This window comes from Dermacentor albipictus, chromosome 2, assembly GCF_038994185.2.
Source record: "Dermacentor albipictus isolate Rhodes 1998 colony chromosome 2, USDA_Dalb.pri_finalv2, whole genome shotgun sequence".
NCBI classification, from domain to species: Eukaryota; Metazoa; Arthropoda; class Arachnida; order Ixodida; family Ixodidae; genus Dermacentor; species Dermacentor albipictus.
The window spans coordinates 185,606,821-185,618,973 of record NC_091822.1 but is presented as its reverse complement, the minus strand read 5'-3'; the positions used below and the strand labels follow the sequence as shown (position 1 = coordinate 185,618,973).

The window sequence follows — 12,153 nt, the reverse complement described above, 5'->3', positions numbered from 1 at the left end:
TTAACCAACTAGCCCACCAGCACATGCTCAGTGTCAGAAAAAGACCGACGTCCGTAAGACTGACGAAAATACTGAAACAAGTCCTCAAGTTCCCTATCCGCGCTGTCAACATCAGCTTGAAAATATATATATATATACACATATGGCTTGATATTTTTTGTGAAATATGTGAACAGGCAATCGATGACGCGGTGGTCGCAAATTTCTTTCATTGTATGTCAAATCACTCGTTAAGGGGAAAAAATTAAATTATGGGTTACGTGCCAAAACCACTTTCTGATTATGAGGCACGCCGTAGTGGGGGACTCCGGAAATTCGTACCACCTGGGGTTCTTTAATGTGCCCCTAAATATAAGTGCACGGGTGTGTTCGCATTTCGCCCCCATCGAAATTCGGCTGCCGTGGCCTGGATTCGATCCCGCGACCTCGTTCTTAGCAGCCCAACACCACACCCACTAAGCAACCACGGCGGGTCCTCGTTCAGGAAGCGTTGTAATTATCAAGTCAGGAATTACTTCCTCACGCGTAGGTGACAACCGTACAATCTGTGTTCTGGCGCGCATCGCATGTAGGGCCCATCTGACCATTTGATATGTCAGGATAATTGAAATGTCCGGTCAGAATTACAGGACAGTTAACGTGTTTTTTGTTGAACGTAGATGTCATACGATGCGTCCACAAAACCAGCGGGATATTCTGGTGGAGGGTAGCAAATGCCAACAGGCGTTACACCCGAGCGCGTGTCCTGCCAATCCTCTTTCTCTGCCCTCGTGTGGACGCGCGCCAGGAGGAAAACAACCAAAACTTGTACAACATGCAGCACCTATGCACCAAACACGTCAAATACGGCTTAGACATGCACATTCATCCTTCGTTAATTAAATGAAGTACGGTAGCAAGCTGGGTGAGTCGGTGTAAATCTGCATTTTTACTCACAGCGCGAGCGAATCAACATGGCAAAGGAAGACGTAACACGATCGCGCAGGAGGGCTGACTTAATTCCATTAAATTGAATTAAATGGAGGGCTGGCTTACAGACATGCTTATGGACATGATACGCTTCAGCCATCTCATGGGCACGTCGATGTTTGTGCCTCGTAGCGATAGATGTATTTAATGAGTTGTGGCGTTTTGGATGTAGATGCAACTAGCCTGACCAATGTAGACTCTACCACAAAAAAGAGCGCAACCACTTGTAAACAACGCTGCCCCCCCCCCCCCCCCACATGTTTTACTGTAAAGCTGAACGTGTGTCGTACTGAATATTCGTTGGCCTGACGAATCACTCTGCTTTCAGCCCTTCTTTGAATCATTGCACAAATGTTGCCAAGCTTCTTTCCTCTGTCTTGCTTTTTCTTACCTTTCTTTTAGGAAAAGCCAACTAACGAGAAAAAAAATTACGCGAGACATAGCACACTGAAAACAGCTAAATCGGGTGTTTTAAAACGCAATTATTACATTTCGCTATCAAAATTCGCGCCCTCAATTCGCTATTCACAAAGTTCGTTAATTCATCTAGTCTAATTATCGATAGTTCAGTTATGAAAAAAAGATCCTCCTGGTGCGGTATGTCACTGCTGACAGAATACCATAGGTTGCGTCCTCATATAATATACAGTATATTTTTAAGAGCTTGGCTAACGTTAGCTGGGACATCCTGCACACACACGCGCGCGCGCGCCCTTCCAAGCTCTTCCTTCCCGTCCCTTCCTCTACAACGTGACCGGCTTCCTTCGCGGTGCACACCGTGCTTCACACTTTTTTCCACTTTGACATTCCTAATGCGAACGCATTAAATAGTATCGACAGCATGCAGAATCTGTTGCACTTTAGTGTGGCACTGCGGCCCTTGTTAAGCCCGCAGTTGCACATCGTGAACACTTGACGCGCACCCCCGGTCTACTACAAGCGTTGTACGTGCGTTGTACTACAAGGTCGAACCACCCTTCGGACTCACCCTTCTCCGGCGCACCCATCGGTATCAACAACGTTCACTTCATCAACAAACATGGCGCTCCAGGCAAAAAGGCAAAATTTATGTTTTTAATCTGTTGGCAAGGTTGCGCAAGCGAATAAACGACTGCTGTCGCAGATCGCAGTGCCATCTATAACGTCGTAACGGTCGTACCGGCGGTTAAAAGCACGTGTCTGAATTTACGTTGCCAGATAAACCAGATAAACCACTTGTTGCCTGTTCCCTTAGTTACGACGACGCATCGTTACAGTCTAAAGGCGAGGACCTGCAACTTCCGACGTAAGTGAACGATGGTTTATTTTCCCCTAGTGTCTTTCTATATAACCCACCGCATCATTTTTTTCAAGCAGACTTCACGAAGTTTGCATTGGGCCACAATGTAAACAAACTAATTCAACTGATTGTATAGCGCTAAATAACTATGATCGGCGCATTGTCCCCTTCGTTGATGCTGCGAGAGGAAATGTCGACGCACCTAGCACCGTTCTTTTCCTGCAGGCTGTCGTGGAAAAGGACGACATGTCGGAACGAACGTTAATAATCGACACCGATGTGGGCGTGGACGATGCTCTGGCCATCATTTTGGCCCTCGCCAACCCCGCCAAGTGCAAGGTCCTGGCGATCACTTGTGTGGCCGGCAACGTGGAGCTCTCCAGGGTGTACACCAACGTCCTTCGGATTCTCAACCACTGCAAGCAACTACAGGTTCGTGAGCATACTGGTGCCGCGGCAAACCCACGCAGTACCAGCTTACTTGTCGCTGCTTCCCAAGTTTAGGCGCTCAAGTGCAGAGTTTCAAAACTAAAATAGTCGGTTTCGCTCTGTATTGGTTTTGTGGTCATCCAGAGGATTAGACCCGATGCTTCCTTTTTACCCGAAAAATCTAAGACGTAAAGACACTCGGTAATCAATCTGCGATCGAAAACTAGCAGAAAGGAACGCGACAGCGCTTTCTTCTTTTCGGTACACAGTACGGCTTATTGCACGTAGTGAGATGGCATCGGCTCAACCTCACTTTTTAGATGCCAACACTCCGAACTTTTTCTGTAACCTCCCTGGTTGAAACACTAATGCAAACACACTAAATGCCTTAAGGCAAGCTGAAAGGGGACACTTTCGTAAAGGAGTAAAGCACGGCATTTCAGTTTTTCACGTGTTATTATCTATTCTATATTATCCTACACAAGCATAACATGTATTTGTTACCACAAGTTAATCTATTCCTTCAATCTAAGGTTGTAAACTGTTCTATAGCAGTTTTATTTTTTTGAGTTAGTGTGATTTTGATGCCTTTTTTGTATCATGTGAGCATACTTGTTACACAGGGAGAAATATATATTTTCTAACGTTTCTTTTCCTTTCTTGTTTATTGTTATTCCTTGAAATAAAAAAGAACTATGGGGTTTTATGCACCCTTCAAAATAGCGAACAGACATTTTGCTTCATTGGCTTCCTTGTAGATACCTGTCTACCATGGTTGCAATCGGCCACTGGTTCAGAAAGCCATGCACTGCACCGTGTACCATGGACAAGATGGCCTTGGTGGTGCCTCAGAAAAGTTCCCACTTCCCACCGATGACCTGGAGCCTCCAAAGGAACACGCTTCGGTCGCCATGGTCAACTTTGTGCAAAAGCACCCAGGGGCCTTGACACTCGTGGCCTTGGGTCCCCTCACCAACGTGGCTCTTGCCCAGCGACTTGACTCCACATTCCTCAGCAACATTAAAGAGCTGGTCATCATGGGCGGAACATATGAAGGTCAGAACAGTCGCAAAAGGAAGAGGGAAACAATGGGAACAATTGTGTTGTTCCATTTTCGTTTTCTCTGCAATCACTTGTCGGAGCAACGGCCCAAGGCTAGTTGGGCAAATTGATCTAGACATAAGATGGGGACAAGCTCTGCTGCTACAACTACAGCAACAAATGAAAAACTTACTACTTTGCTTGCTGTACATATAAAATTAGGTGAATTTTTTTTTTTATCAATCTCCGAAGTATTGGCACCGACAGCTTGCATAGGTCAGAAAAACAGCTACTCGCGGTTCATCCACTATTTATTGGTTTGACTTGGTGAGTAACTGTCATTAAAATGGCACATTTTGGCGATGCTTCGTGTAAGTTTTTCACCTCAGCATTCATCTTTGCAGACTTCTTTGTTGTCTCCATGCCTCCATTGAAAATGCAATTGGTTACATATTGAGGAAAGAGGTGCTTACTAGTAATGCTTCATAGATTGGTTTGGGCACTGCTGCTGGTTTTTTGTATCATATACAAAGAACTACTGGTGTTCAAGATGTGAGGTTACATTGGTGGGATGGTCTGGTGGTTGTCATGCTCCCCTGTCATGCAGTGGACCCAGTATCAAATCCTGACTAGAGATTGCTTTTCTTCCTTTGCTTTCAGCCTGTGGCTGAGGTCAGTAACATTCAACATCTTAAGGCTTCGTGTCAGGCAAGAGTTCAAACAGCCTTTGCTGTAAAACAAAATGTCCGCAGCGTTAACCTATTCGTTATGGTGTTCCATTGTGTATACAGGCATTGGTTTGATTTCCAGTAGCAGCTGATAACTTTTGACTGGGGTAGGTACAAGAAAGTTTGTGCAGTTAGGTTTAAATGCATGTTAAAAAAAACCCTGGTGGCCGACTATACACCAATGCACTCTTCTACTCATCTAAGGCCATGTCCAAGGCCATGGATAGCATTGGCATGTACAACAAAAAGACAATGTTTTTCTTTATTTTTTGATAGGGGGAAATTGTTTATTTTTCTTTCATGTTGATTCAAGCTACGAGTGAGAAGCTATGCCACAAATAATGCGGGCCGTGTTAGCACTGTGTGAGGTGTGTTGTGTGCAGGCTGTAGTCTCCAACATGTGTCACGTATCACAATACTGTAAACTTGCCTTTGCTGATGCATTATCTTGTCAGAACCAAAGGGAAAACAGCCCGTGATCATTCCAGACATTTCCAGCAAAGCTTCCCACAATGAAGTCTTTTTTAAATTTTAGCTAAGCACATTTTCAGTGTTTAGAAGTACACTCCACTCGACATTTGTTCTTGGCAATGCCATATAACAACATTTTCCTGGATTGGTCACCAAAATATGTTGCATTACTATTCATTAAAAAAAAAAAGGAGAAGAAGCAAACTCATGCTTTTCAACAATTGAAATAGGCTGTTCAAACATGGCATAAGTAATTTTATTGGTATGAGCTCTTACTATCATTGATTAGCCTAAATACATCTGTCATGCCGCATTGTCTTCAGACAAACTTGGACTTCCATAATCTTTCCTACATGCAGGCACAAAACCACATCGGTAAATGGCCATGCTATTCCAAAAAAGCCAGCGTAAGTGTTCGGTTTTTGTTCTTTTGCAGGTAGAGGTAATGAGACACCCACCGGAGAGTACAACTTCACCTGTGACCCTGAAGCTGCTAGTGTTGTTCTCAGTGAGGCTGAATGCAAGACAAGGATTGTGACCTACGAACCTTGCCAGGAGCATGTATTGGATTGGGTGAGCTGATACTGTGCCCATATTGTTACCGGGGCCCATATTGACCAAAAAGTCTTATTACAGAACTGTTTGTAAGGGCAAGTGCCAGCCAGTCATGATGTTGAGCATATGACTAGCGAGGGTGGCCAGCCATGGCAAGCAGCTCTTACGGACAAATAACTTTGTGAATCCAACTCCAGGTCTCTAACCACCAAGATATTCTGCCAAGTTTTTGCTTTTCTGACATGCTGATACCATTATTGAAATAGTAACTTAGCGCAATAAAAACTACAGAGACAAGAAAGGTGCACAAGGACAAACTTGTCTCTGAGGTTTTTATTGCGTTAGGTTACCACTTCAATTATGGAGAACCACCTAGCTCAACAATCAATTCTTCCGGTGATACCATTGTTCCTCACAATAAGTGCAGCTTCTCGAATATTGCATATTAGTCTTAAATGAATCAAAAGTTGTTAAACTAAAGCATTATTACTGTGGCCTTGCCATATGCGTTGCCTCTGCAGTTAGCAGCAACAAAAGTGCACTGCAGGTTGGACTACTAAGCTGGAGTCTTTATGAGCTCCAAGTGTTTGTACTAGTGGCAGTAGCTTGGTTGTAGTACACAGGGCATGAACCTAAGGGTACATCTGGTTCGTATTTAAGTGGCAATCATGGCACAAGTGTGAGTTGGAACGCCACTTGCTCATCCGTGCTAACTTCCTTCAAAGAGGTCTAGCATACCATTTTATTTCACTGAAGAAAAAAAAATAAGCGATAATTAATTGTCTCGAATGCAAATCGGGTATTCCATAGCTTGATTGTGGTAATATAGGGTGTCTACTCAGTTGTGTGACATAAGGGCACAGCTCTGCACTTGAATGAGGAAAACTACTACATGACCTTATTGGGAGTAGGTTTTAAAGGGGGTCTAGAGAGAGTTATTAAATCTAAATAATATTGCTAATAAGAAATGAAGTTGTGCATTCCTAACGACGGCTTATAGAAGGAAGGCTTTCACAGCTAGACAATACCTTATCGATATACCATGCCAATGAAAAATGAATTTAAAAGAAAATGCATGAAAGTGTGCCCGAAGAGTGCTTCGTCTGTCTATGCTGTCCCTGTGTCATTTGTGCACTAAAAGTTGTAATATGCATTCTAAGAGGGAAACAAAGAAGCAGCCAGTACTTGCAGAATATTATTGTACATTACGCCAGCAGGACTTATAATGTGCATGCACGAGTATGTTGAATGATTAGAACTTGGTTTGATTTGTCCTCGTGTGTTGGTAATGTTACAGTAAAACAGCTGGCTAATGCAACATGTCTAGTATCATTTTCTTTAATATTATATGTGTAAATAAGTGTCGATGAGTAACAGGTTTAACAACAGCAGTTAATCACATTAGAAATTTCAGCTGATATCTTGGCCCTACCTTTACAAATTGTGTGCAGGAATAGCATGTTTGCCAACTGTAAACTTGTCCATGTGTCATAGGACTGGTTTGAAAACTGGGTTGGCGGTCCATCGCCGACGGCACAGCTGGTGCGAGCCATGACCGAGGATCCAGCTCAGCGGCAACGAGAAGTGCTCCAGCGGCAAGGGTTCATGTCGTGCGACCTCATCGCCATGGCGGCGGTGATCGAACCTTCACTTGTCACTTTCTGCGAACGTCACCCCGCATGGGTGGAGCTTCATGGCGCCACGACACGTGGAATGCTTGTTGTTGACCGAAGGTGAGAGTAAACTGAGTTCACAAAAAATTTCACGATGTCATTGCCCCTGCAACACATGCCAGCAGCAGTAGTCCAATGAACAACTTTAATAAGAAGTATGTTGTGCTTATACAATGACAAACCCACTTAGCTGTAGAGATCAAAAGGCAGGGAAGTGAGAATAAAAAGGTTCTACAATTACAGTGGGGTTGAGAAAATGCACATCCTTCCAAGTTTACCTCTGAAATTCACTGGAAACATCTGCAGTGGCATTCTCTTTGCCATTCCCCTCAATGTTGCAATGAACCAAAAGTACCTACATAAAGTGGAAAAGCAGCAAGGACTGCTTGCTGTCATCATGGAGCTGGAAGGCCCACTGCACATGTGCTCTGAATGTGGTGAGATTGATCTATTACAGCAATTTTCTTGTGGTTAATTGTTCAATGTGGAAAGTTGGAAGGAATGCCACATCCTTCTGCTCTCTGCTGATCACTGCTAGTTTTGATTGCATGGTTTGTAACTGCAAAAAAGTCGCGACTCTCTCAGTTTTCTAAAGCAGTTTCGTGCAAGTTCATCTGAGAAGTCATAAACACTTATTATTTTCATGAGATGACAAGAATTGCAGTTACCACACAGATTTTTTCTTTTTTTTTTTTGCGAAATACAAGCAGTGGTAACATGCCTACTTACTAAGTAAGCACAATGTGATGTATTGAAGTCCTGCTTGTTTTCCTGCCCCATTTCATTATTTGACATTTGGATAATTTGGACATTAATTCAGGCACTGTGAAATCGAAATGATTGAGATCTTGCCATATGTAAGATCGAGCTTTAAACAGTCTTTGTATCTTAGCGAACATGTTCTGAACTGAAAAATTGTTTAGTCACCTTAATGACAACTTTGCCTTTTTGAAATCTTAGTGATCTTTTGTTGTGCAACCAGCTCGTAAATTGCCCTGTTAAGATTTCTTAAAGGGGTCCTGAACCACCCATCTGGCTTAGCGGAAAAACACAGTCCATGGATAGCATACACTGCTGTGAGCATCTCAGCTAAGTTTTGCAGTCGTGCATGGTGCGTGGAGCTGCGCGAAGTCACCTTTCTCTAAGGCCCTCTCTTTTAAACAGAAGTTTGCTCCTCACTCTTTTTTGGATGCTTCATTTCATAATATAGCCAATTTCCATACGCGGCTGCTATTGGCCAATAGCTGACATGAATCAAGAAGGGTGCTTGGTTCAGTGCGCTTGTTCCAACTGTTACTGCATATATTTATTGGCACAGTTTAATAAACAAGACAAAGTAAGCAAATATCTGGTTTTGTATTTCGTAATAATTATGCACTTCTGGAATAAGCTGACTATCGTCTGTTTACGCTCGGCTGCGGCTGCCCTCGTAGGAATTAGACTTTGGCCACCCTGCTTATAGGTGTTGTAGCTGTCGGCTCTCACTAATTTGAACTAGTTTTGGACATTCGACTAGCTTATAACCACACGAAACTTAAAGTTGGACCACACGCACGCTTGCCAATGTGCGCTCACTCCTGTTTAGGCGCCTTGGCAGACTTCACTACGTATTGACTATAGCGCTTCAAAATGCACAAGTTTGATGTGGCCAGTGTCCATCGGTCAAGCTGTTGCCGGACAAAGCCATTCCACATCACATAGCATGGCCGGACTGGAGCATATGAGCGAACACTCAAGCCCTGTTGTGCACAAAGCAAATGCTGCACTGCATTTGCATATAGCTGCAGTCTGCTACATAGCTTAGAAACCACGGCCACCGTGGAGTGCCGCGACGAGTCCGCTGGCTGAGCGCACTGCAGCTCGCTGAGGACAACTGCGTTTGGCGCGTCATGGGCTGGCCAAAATCAGAAATAGTGGTGTCTTCATGACTATCCAAAATTAAATTTGAACTGTATGCCATGGTGGCATGCAGTAGGCAGGGCACTGTTAACACACCCCGCTCTGCCGTAGCCTCCACAGTGCAAGTCATTGTAGAAAGAATGGAAGCTCTGCTAACAGAATGTTCGATTGTCAATAACTCCACGTCTGCTGAAGGCATTGAAGTACTTTTCACAGCAAAGTATTTCTGAAATAGTCTTAATTTAACTTCAAATGCATTTCTCGACTTCTATAAAAAGTGTTTCAGGGCCCCTAAGGGGCTTTGGTTTCGTTCACCGCCTCGCCACCATTGGATATATGCACCTCTATTTATCGCTACTACTAAAGACATACCGAAGAGCTTATTGGCGAGTTATCTGGGTGCATCAAAGCTGCTTTTCTTGGCAAAGCACAATCTTGACATACAATAACCATTGCAGAAAATCGGGAGTTGTTTTCACTTCTCGAATTTTGGCCATTGCCTCAACACTTAGGAGGAAACTTAAGGTTTATAGCTTAATAAATAATAAGGAAGACTTCTAGAAACGGTTTGAACATTAAAAAACAAGATTATTAAGTCATCATCACCACTTAACAACTTTCTTTCCTAAAGGAAAGTGCAATGTTTCGGCTCACCACGTGATGTGACGTGGTTGTTAAATCTCAGAACTGTTTGTAAGAGCCCCGCTATAGAGCAGTTAGTGTGTTTAAGGTATTGGAGTGCAGATTCAGGAATGCAACAACTATGTCGGTGCATGTCAAACTGAATTACCATAGTGTTCTCGCAAGACTTTTCCTGCCTGAAAGAAATTGGCTTGTGTTTTCCTTCTAATTTTTCCTAACACTTGCAGGCCAAGCATTAAATGGCACCACGGCAAGCCCCCTCATGTGGAATTCCTGCTGCGCTTCAACATGGAAGGCCTCAAGAAATTGTACTCGCGAATGCTTAACTGAGGAAACATTGCCGGTGAGTTGGCATCATTTGCGGCGGCAGTTGAACTTTGTCATAATAGGGCAATTTATTAGCAAGTATCTAAAGTCACATTTTTTTATCCACATTTTGCATGGCACAAATTTACACGAATGCATTGAATCTATGCCAAATAATGTACAAGATACAGTTATCTGTAAGCGAGGTGTCACATGAAGGCCGAACTAACGACAGCTTTGTTGCTGGGTTAAACTGAATTTAAGTTTCTATTTTTCTGTGAACCTCAATCTAGAAGAAAGAGAGCTTAGAATCAAATCTTCATTGCATTCAGTATTGTACCATTCTGAAAACAGCTGATGGTAGTATGTGAGTGTTATTGTTAACAGCTGTGAGGTACGTACACTGCTTCCCGAGCTCTGCTGTTCTTGTGAGTGGGCATAGCGTTCTCTAGAACAGGGGGCTCTCAACCTTCCTGGCCTTGAGCAACCCCACCAGCTTTTCCAGAGGGCCGAGAACCCCTCCCTTCTTCCTCTTTTCACTGATGCACTCATACACAGGCTCAATATAAGGACTCATTTAACTCTTTCAATGTTGGGTCAGTTTTTTTTTTTCCCGGAAGTTAGGCACCCCCGGTGTCTTGTTTTGCTCCCGAATATTATAGTGGTTTATTTTTTGGTTATGTGGCAGGGGAAAAATTGACAAATGCACTATTAGAGTAGTCCTGACATTCCTATCTTTGTTTCTTATCCTTTACGTTTACCTAGTTTTGTTAAGACGTGCACGCTTACACGATAGCGATGGTGCGCGAGGCTCAAAATCCGACGTGGTCAAAGTTGCTTCTTCCTCAGATGACATGTCATCTTCTGAGTCCAAGCTTGGCTCATATTTGGAGTCGGAAGAGCTGCCATTCCAATGAGCAGTTGAAGGTCCTGCACGAGCAGCGATCTCAAAGCAATCACACTGCCACACTTAAAGAAGGAGTGCTTTCATTTATTCGTGTTAGAACAGACAAAGCAAGGAGAGTGACAGATGAAAAAGATGTGACAAAGGACAAAGCCATTCTGGATAAAAGGGGCATTTGTCCATGGAATGGAGGTGCCGTAGCGAAGCATTGAGCAAAGATACCTTGAGACGAAAAAAAACAACAGAAGAAGAATCTTCTACAGATGTACGACAGATAGCAGAAACATTCAAGAGTGACGGTCTTGCACTATAGCCTGTATACTTCAATGGAGAGTCGCCGCTGTAGCGCTGTACAAAGTCTGGGAGCCACCCCTACCACCTGTGCATGAGCACGCTCCATGCAACGTAACAATGCCCATAAATGGGTGCATTCCGTAGCACACTAACAAAATCCCAAACTGAGCAAACCCCCAGAGAGGAGAAAATACGCTTCTAGAAGTATGCAACAGATGGTGGAGCGACCTCAGAGCTCGCCAACGTCGTGTTACTGCACACATCGGAGTGGAAAGTCTGGAAAAGGTATGGGCACATCAGTGACCTGGCAGGACAGGAATGCAGAAGCACACCGGTATGTCAGCGACACTGAAAGGGTTAAAGCATACAGAGAATAGGAAGGGGGGATCGCCTTGCTGCACGCTCAGTGATGTGAGCGGCAGAGTCAGGGAAGGCAGGGCGACATTCCTTCTGGATCTGCGTAAGTAGCACTGCTGCAGCGGCCTTGTTATGTGGCCTTGTTATTTACGGTTTGGTGTGCTATCTTTAATCTTGAAGGCCATTGCTCGTGATGAGGAACTTGCTATAATATGTAGACAAGCGATTTCTTTTTCCGTGCTGCCATGCACAAACCATATGATTAGCACTGTTGCCATCACTTCTCACAAACAGTGTCTTCCCCCCAAAAGAAGTGTCAAAACCAAGAAAGTCACTCATTTTCTGGAATGTTCTCCAATGTACTGATTGTAATGCTAAGTCTGAAAGCCTGCATCGCCTGGCATGCAGCCGCACTCCCTGTGTTAATTGAAACACTTGTCACATATTTTTACGGAAGTAATGGAGTGAAATAGCAAAACAGCCTGTATCGAAACCATGCTGTGCCGCGATACCTTAAGAAAAAGTGGCCGTGATACTTTACCTGCATAAGGTGTCTCACAATCTAAAGAAGGTAGAGCAACGATCTGGCATAAAAGTGGTTTTCAC

The 12,153-nt window shown here is 43.8% G+C and overlaps 1 protein-coding gene across 1 annotated transcript in view; it reads left to right on the top strand.

The window, feature by feature from the left end:
- The first annotated feature begins 1,971 nt into the window (after positions 1-1,971).
- LOC135920034 (inosine-uridine preferring nucleoside hydrolase-like) overlaps positions 1,972-12,153 on the top strand; it is a 20,353-nt gene continuing 10,171 nt past the window's right edge. The window contains exons 1-6 of the mRNA XM_065454099.2: positions 1,972-2,254; positions 2,474-2,680; positions 3,436-3,733; positions 5,354-5,490; positions 6,967-7,205; positions 9,914-10,029. Coding sequence (XP_065310171.1) covers positions 2,495-2,680; positions 3,436-3,733; positions 5,354-5,490; positions 6,967-7,205; positions 9,914-10,016 — 963 coding nt within the window. The 5' untranslated portion in view covers positions 1,972-2,254; positions 2,474-2,494 and the 3' untranslated portion in view covers positions 10,017-10,029. The remainder of the gene's footprint in view (positions 2,255-2,473; positions 2,681-3,435; positions 3,734-5,353; positions 5,491-6,966; positions 7,206-9,913; positions 10,030-12,153) is intronic.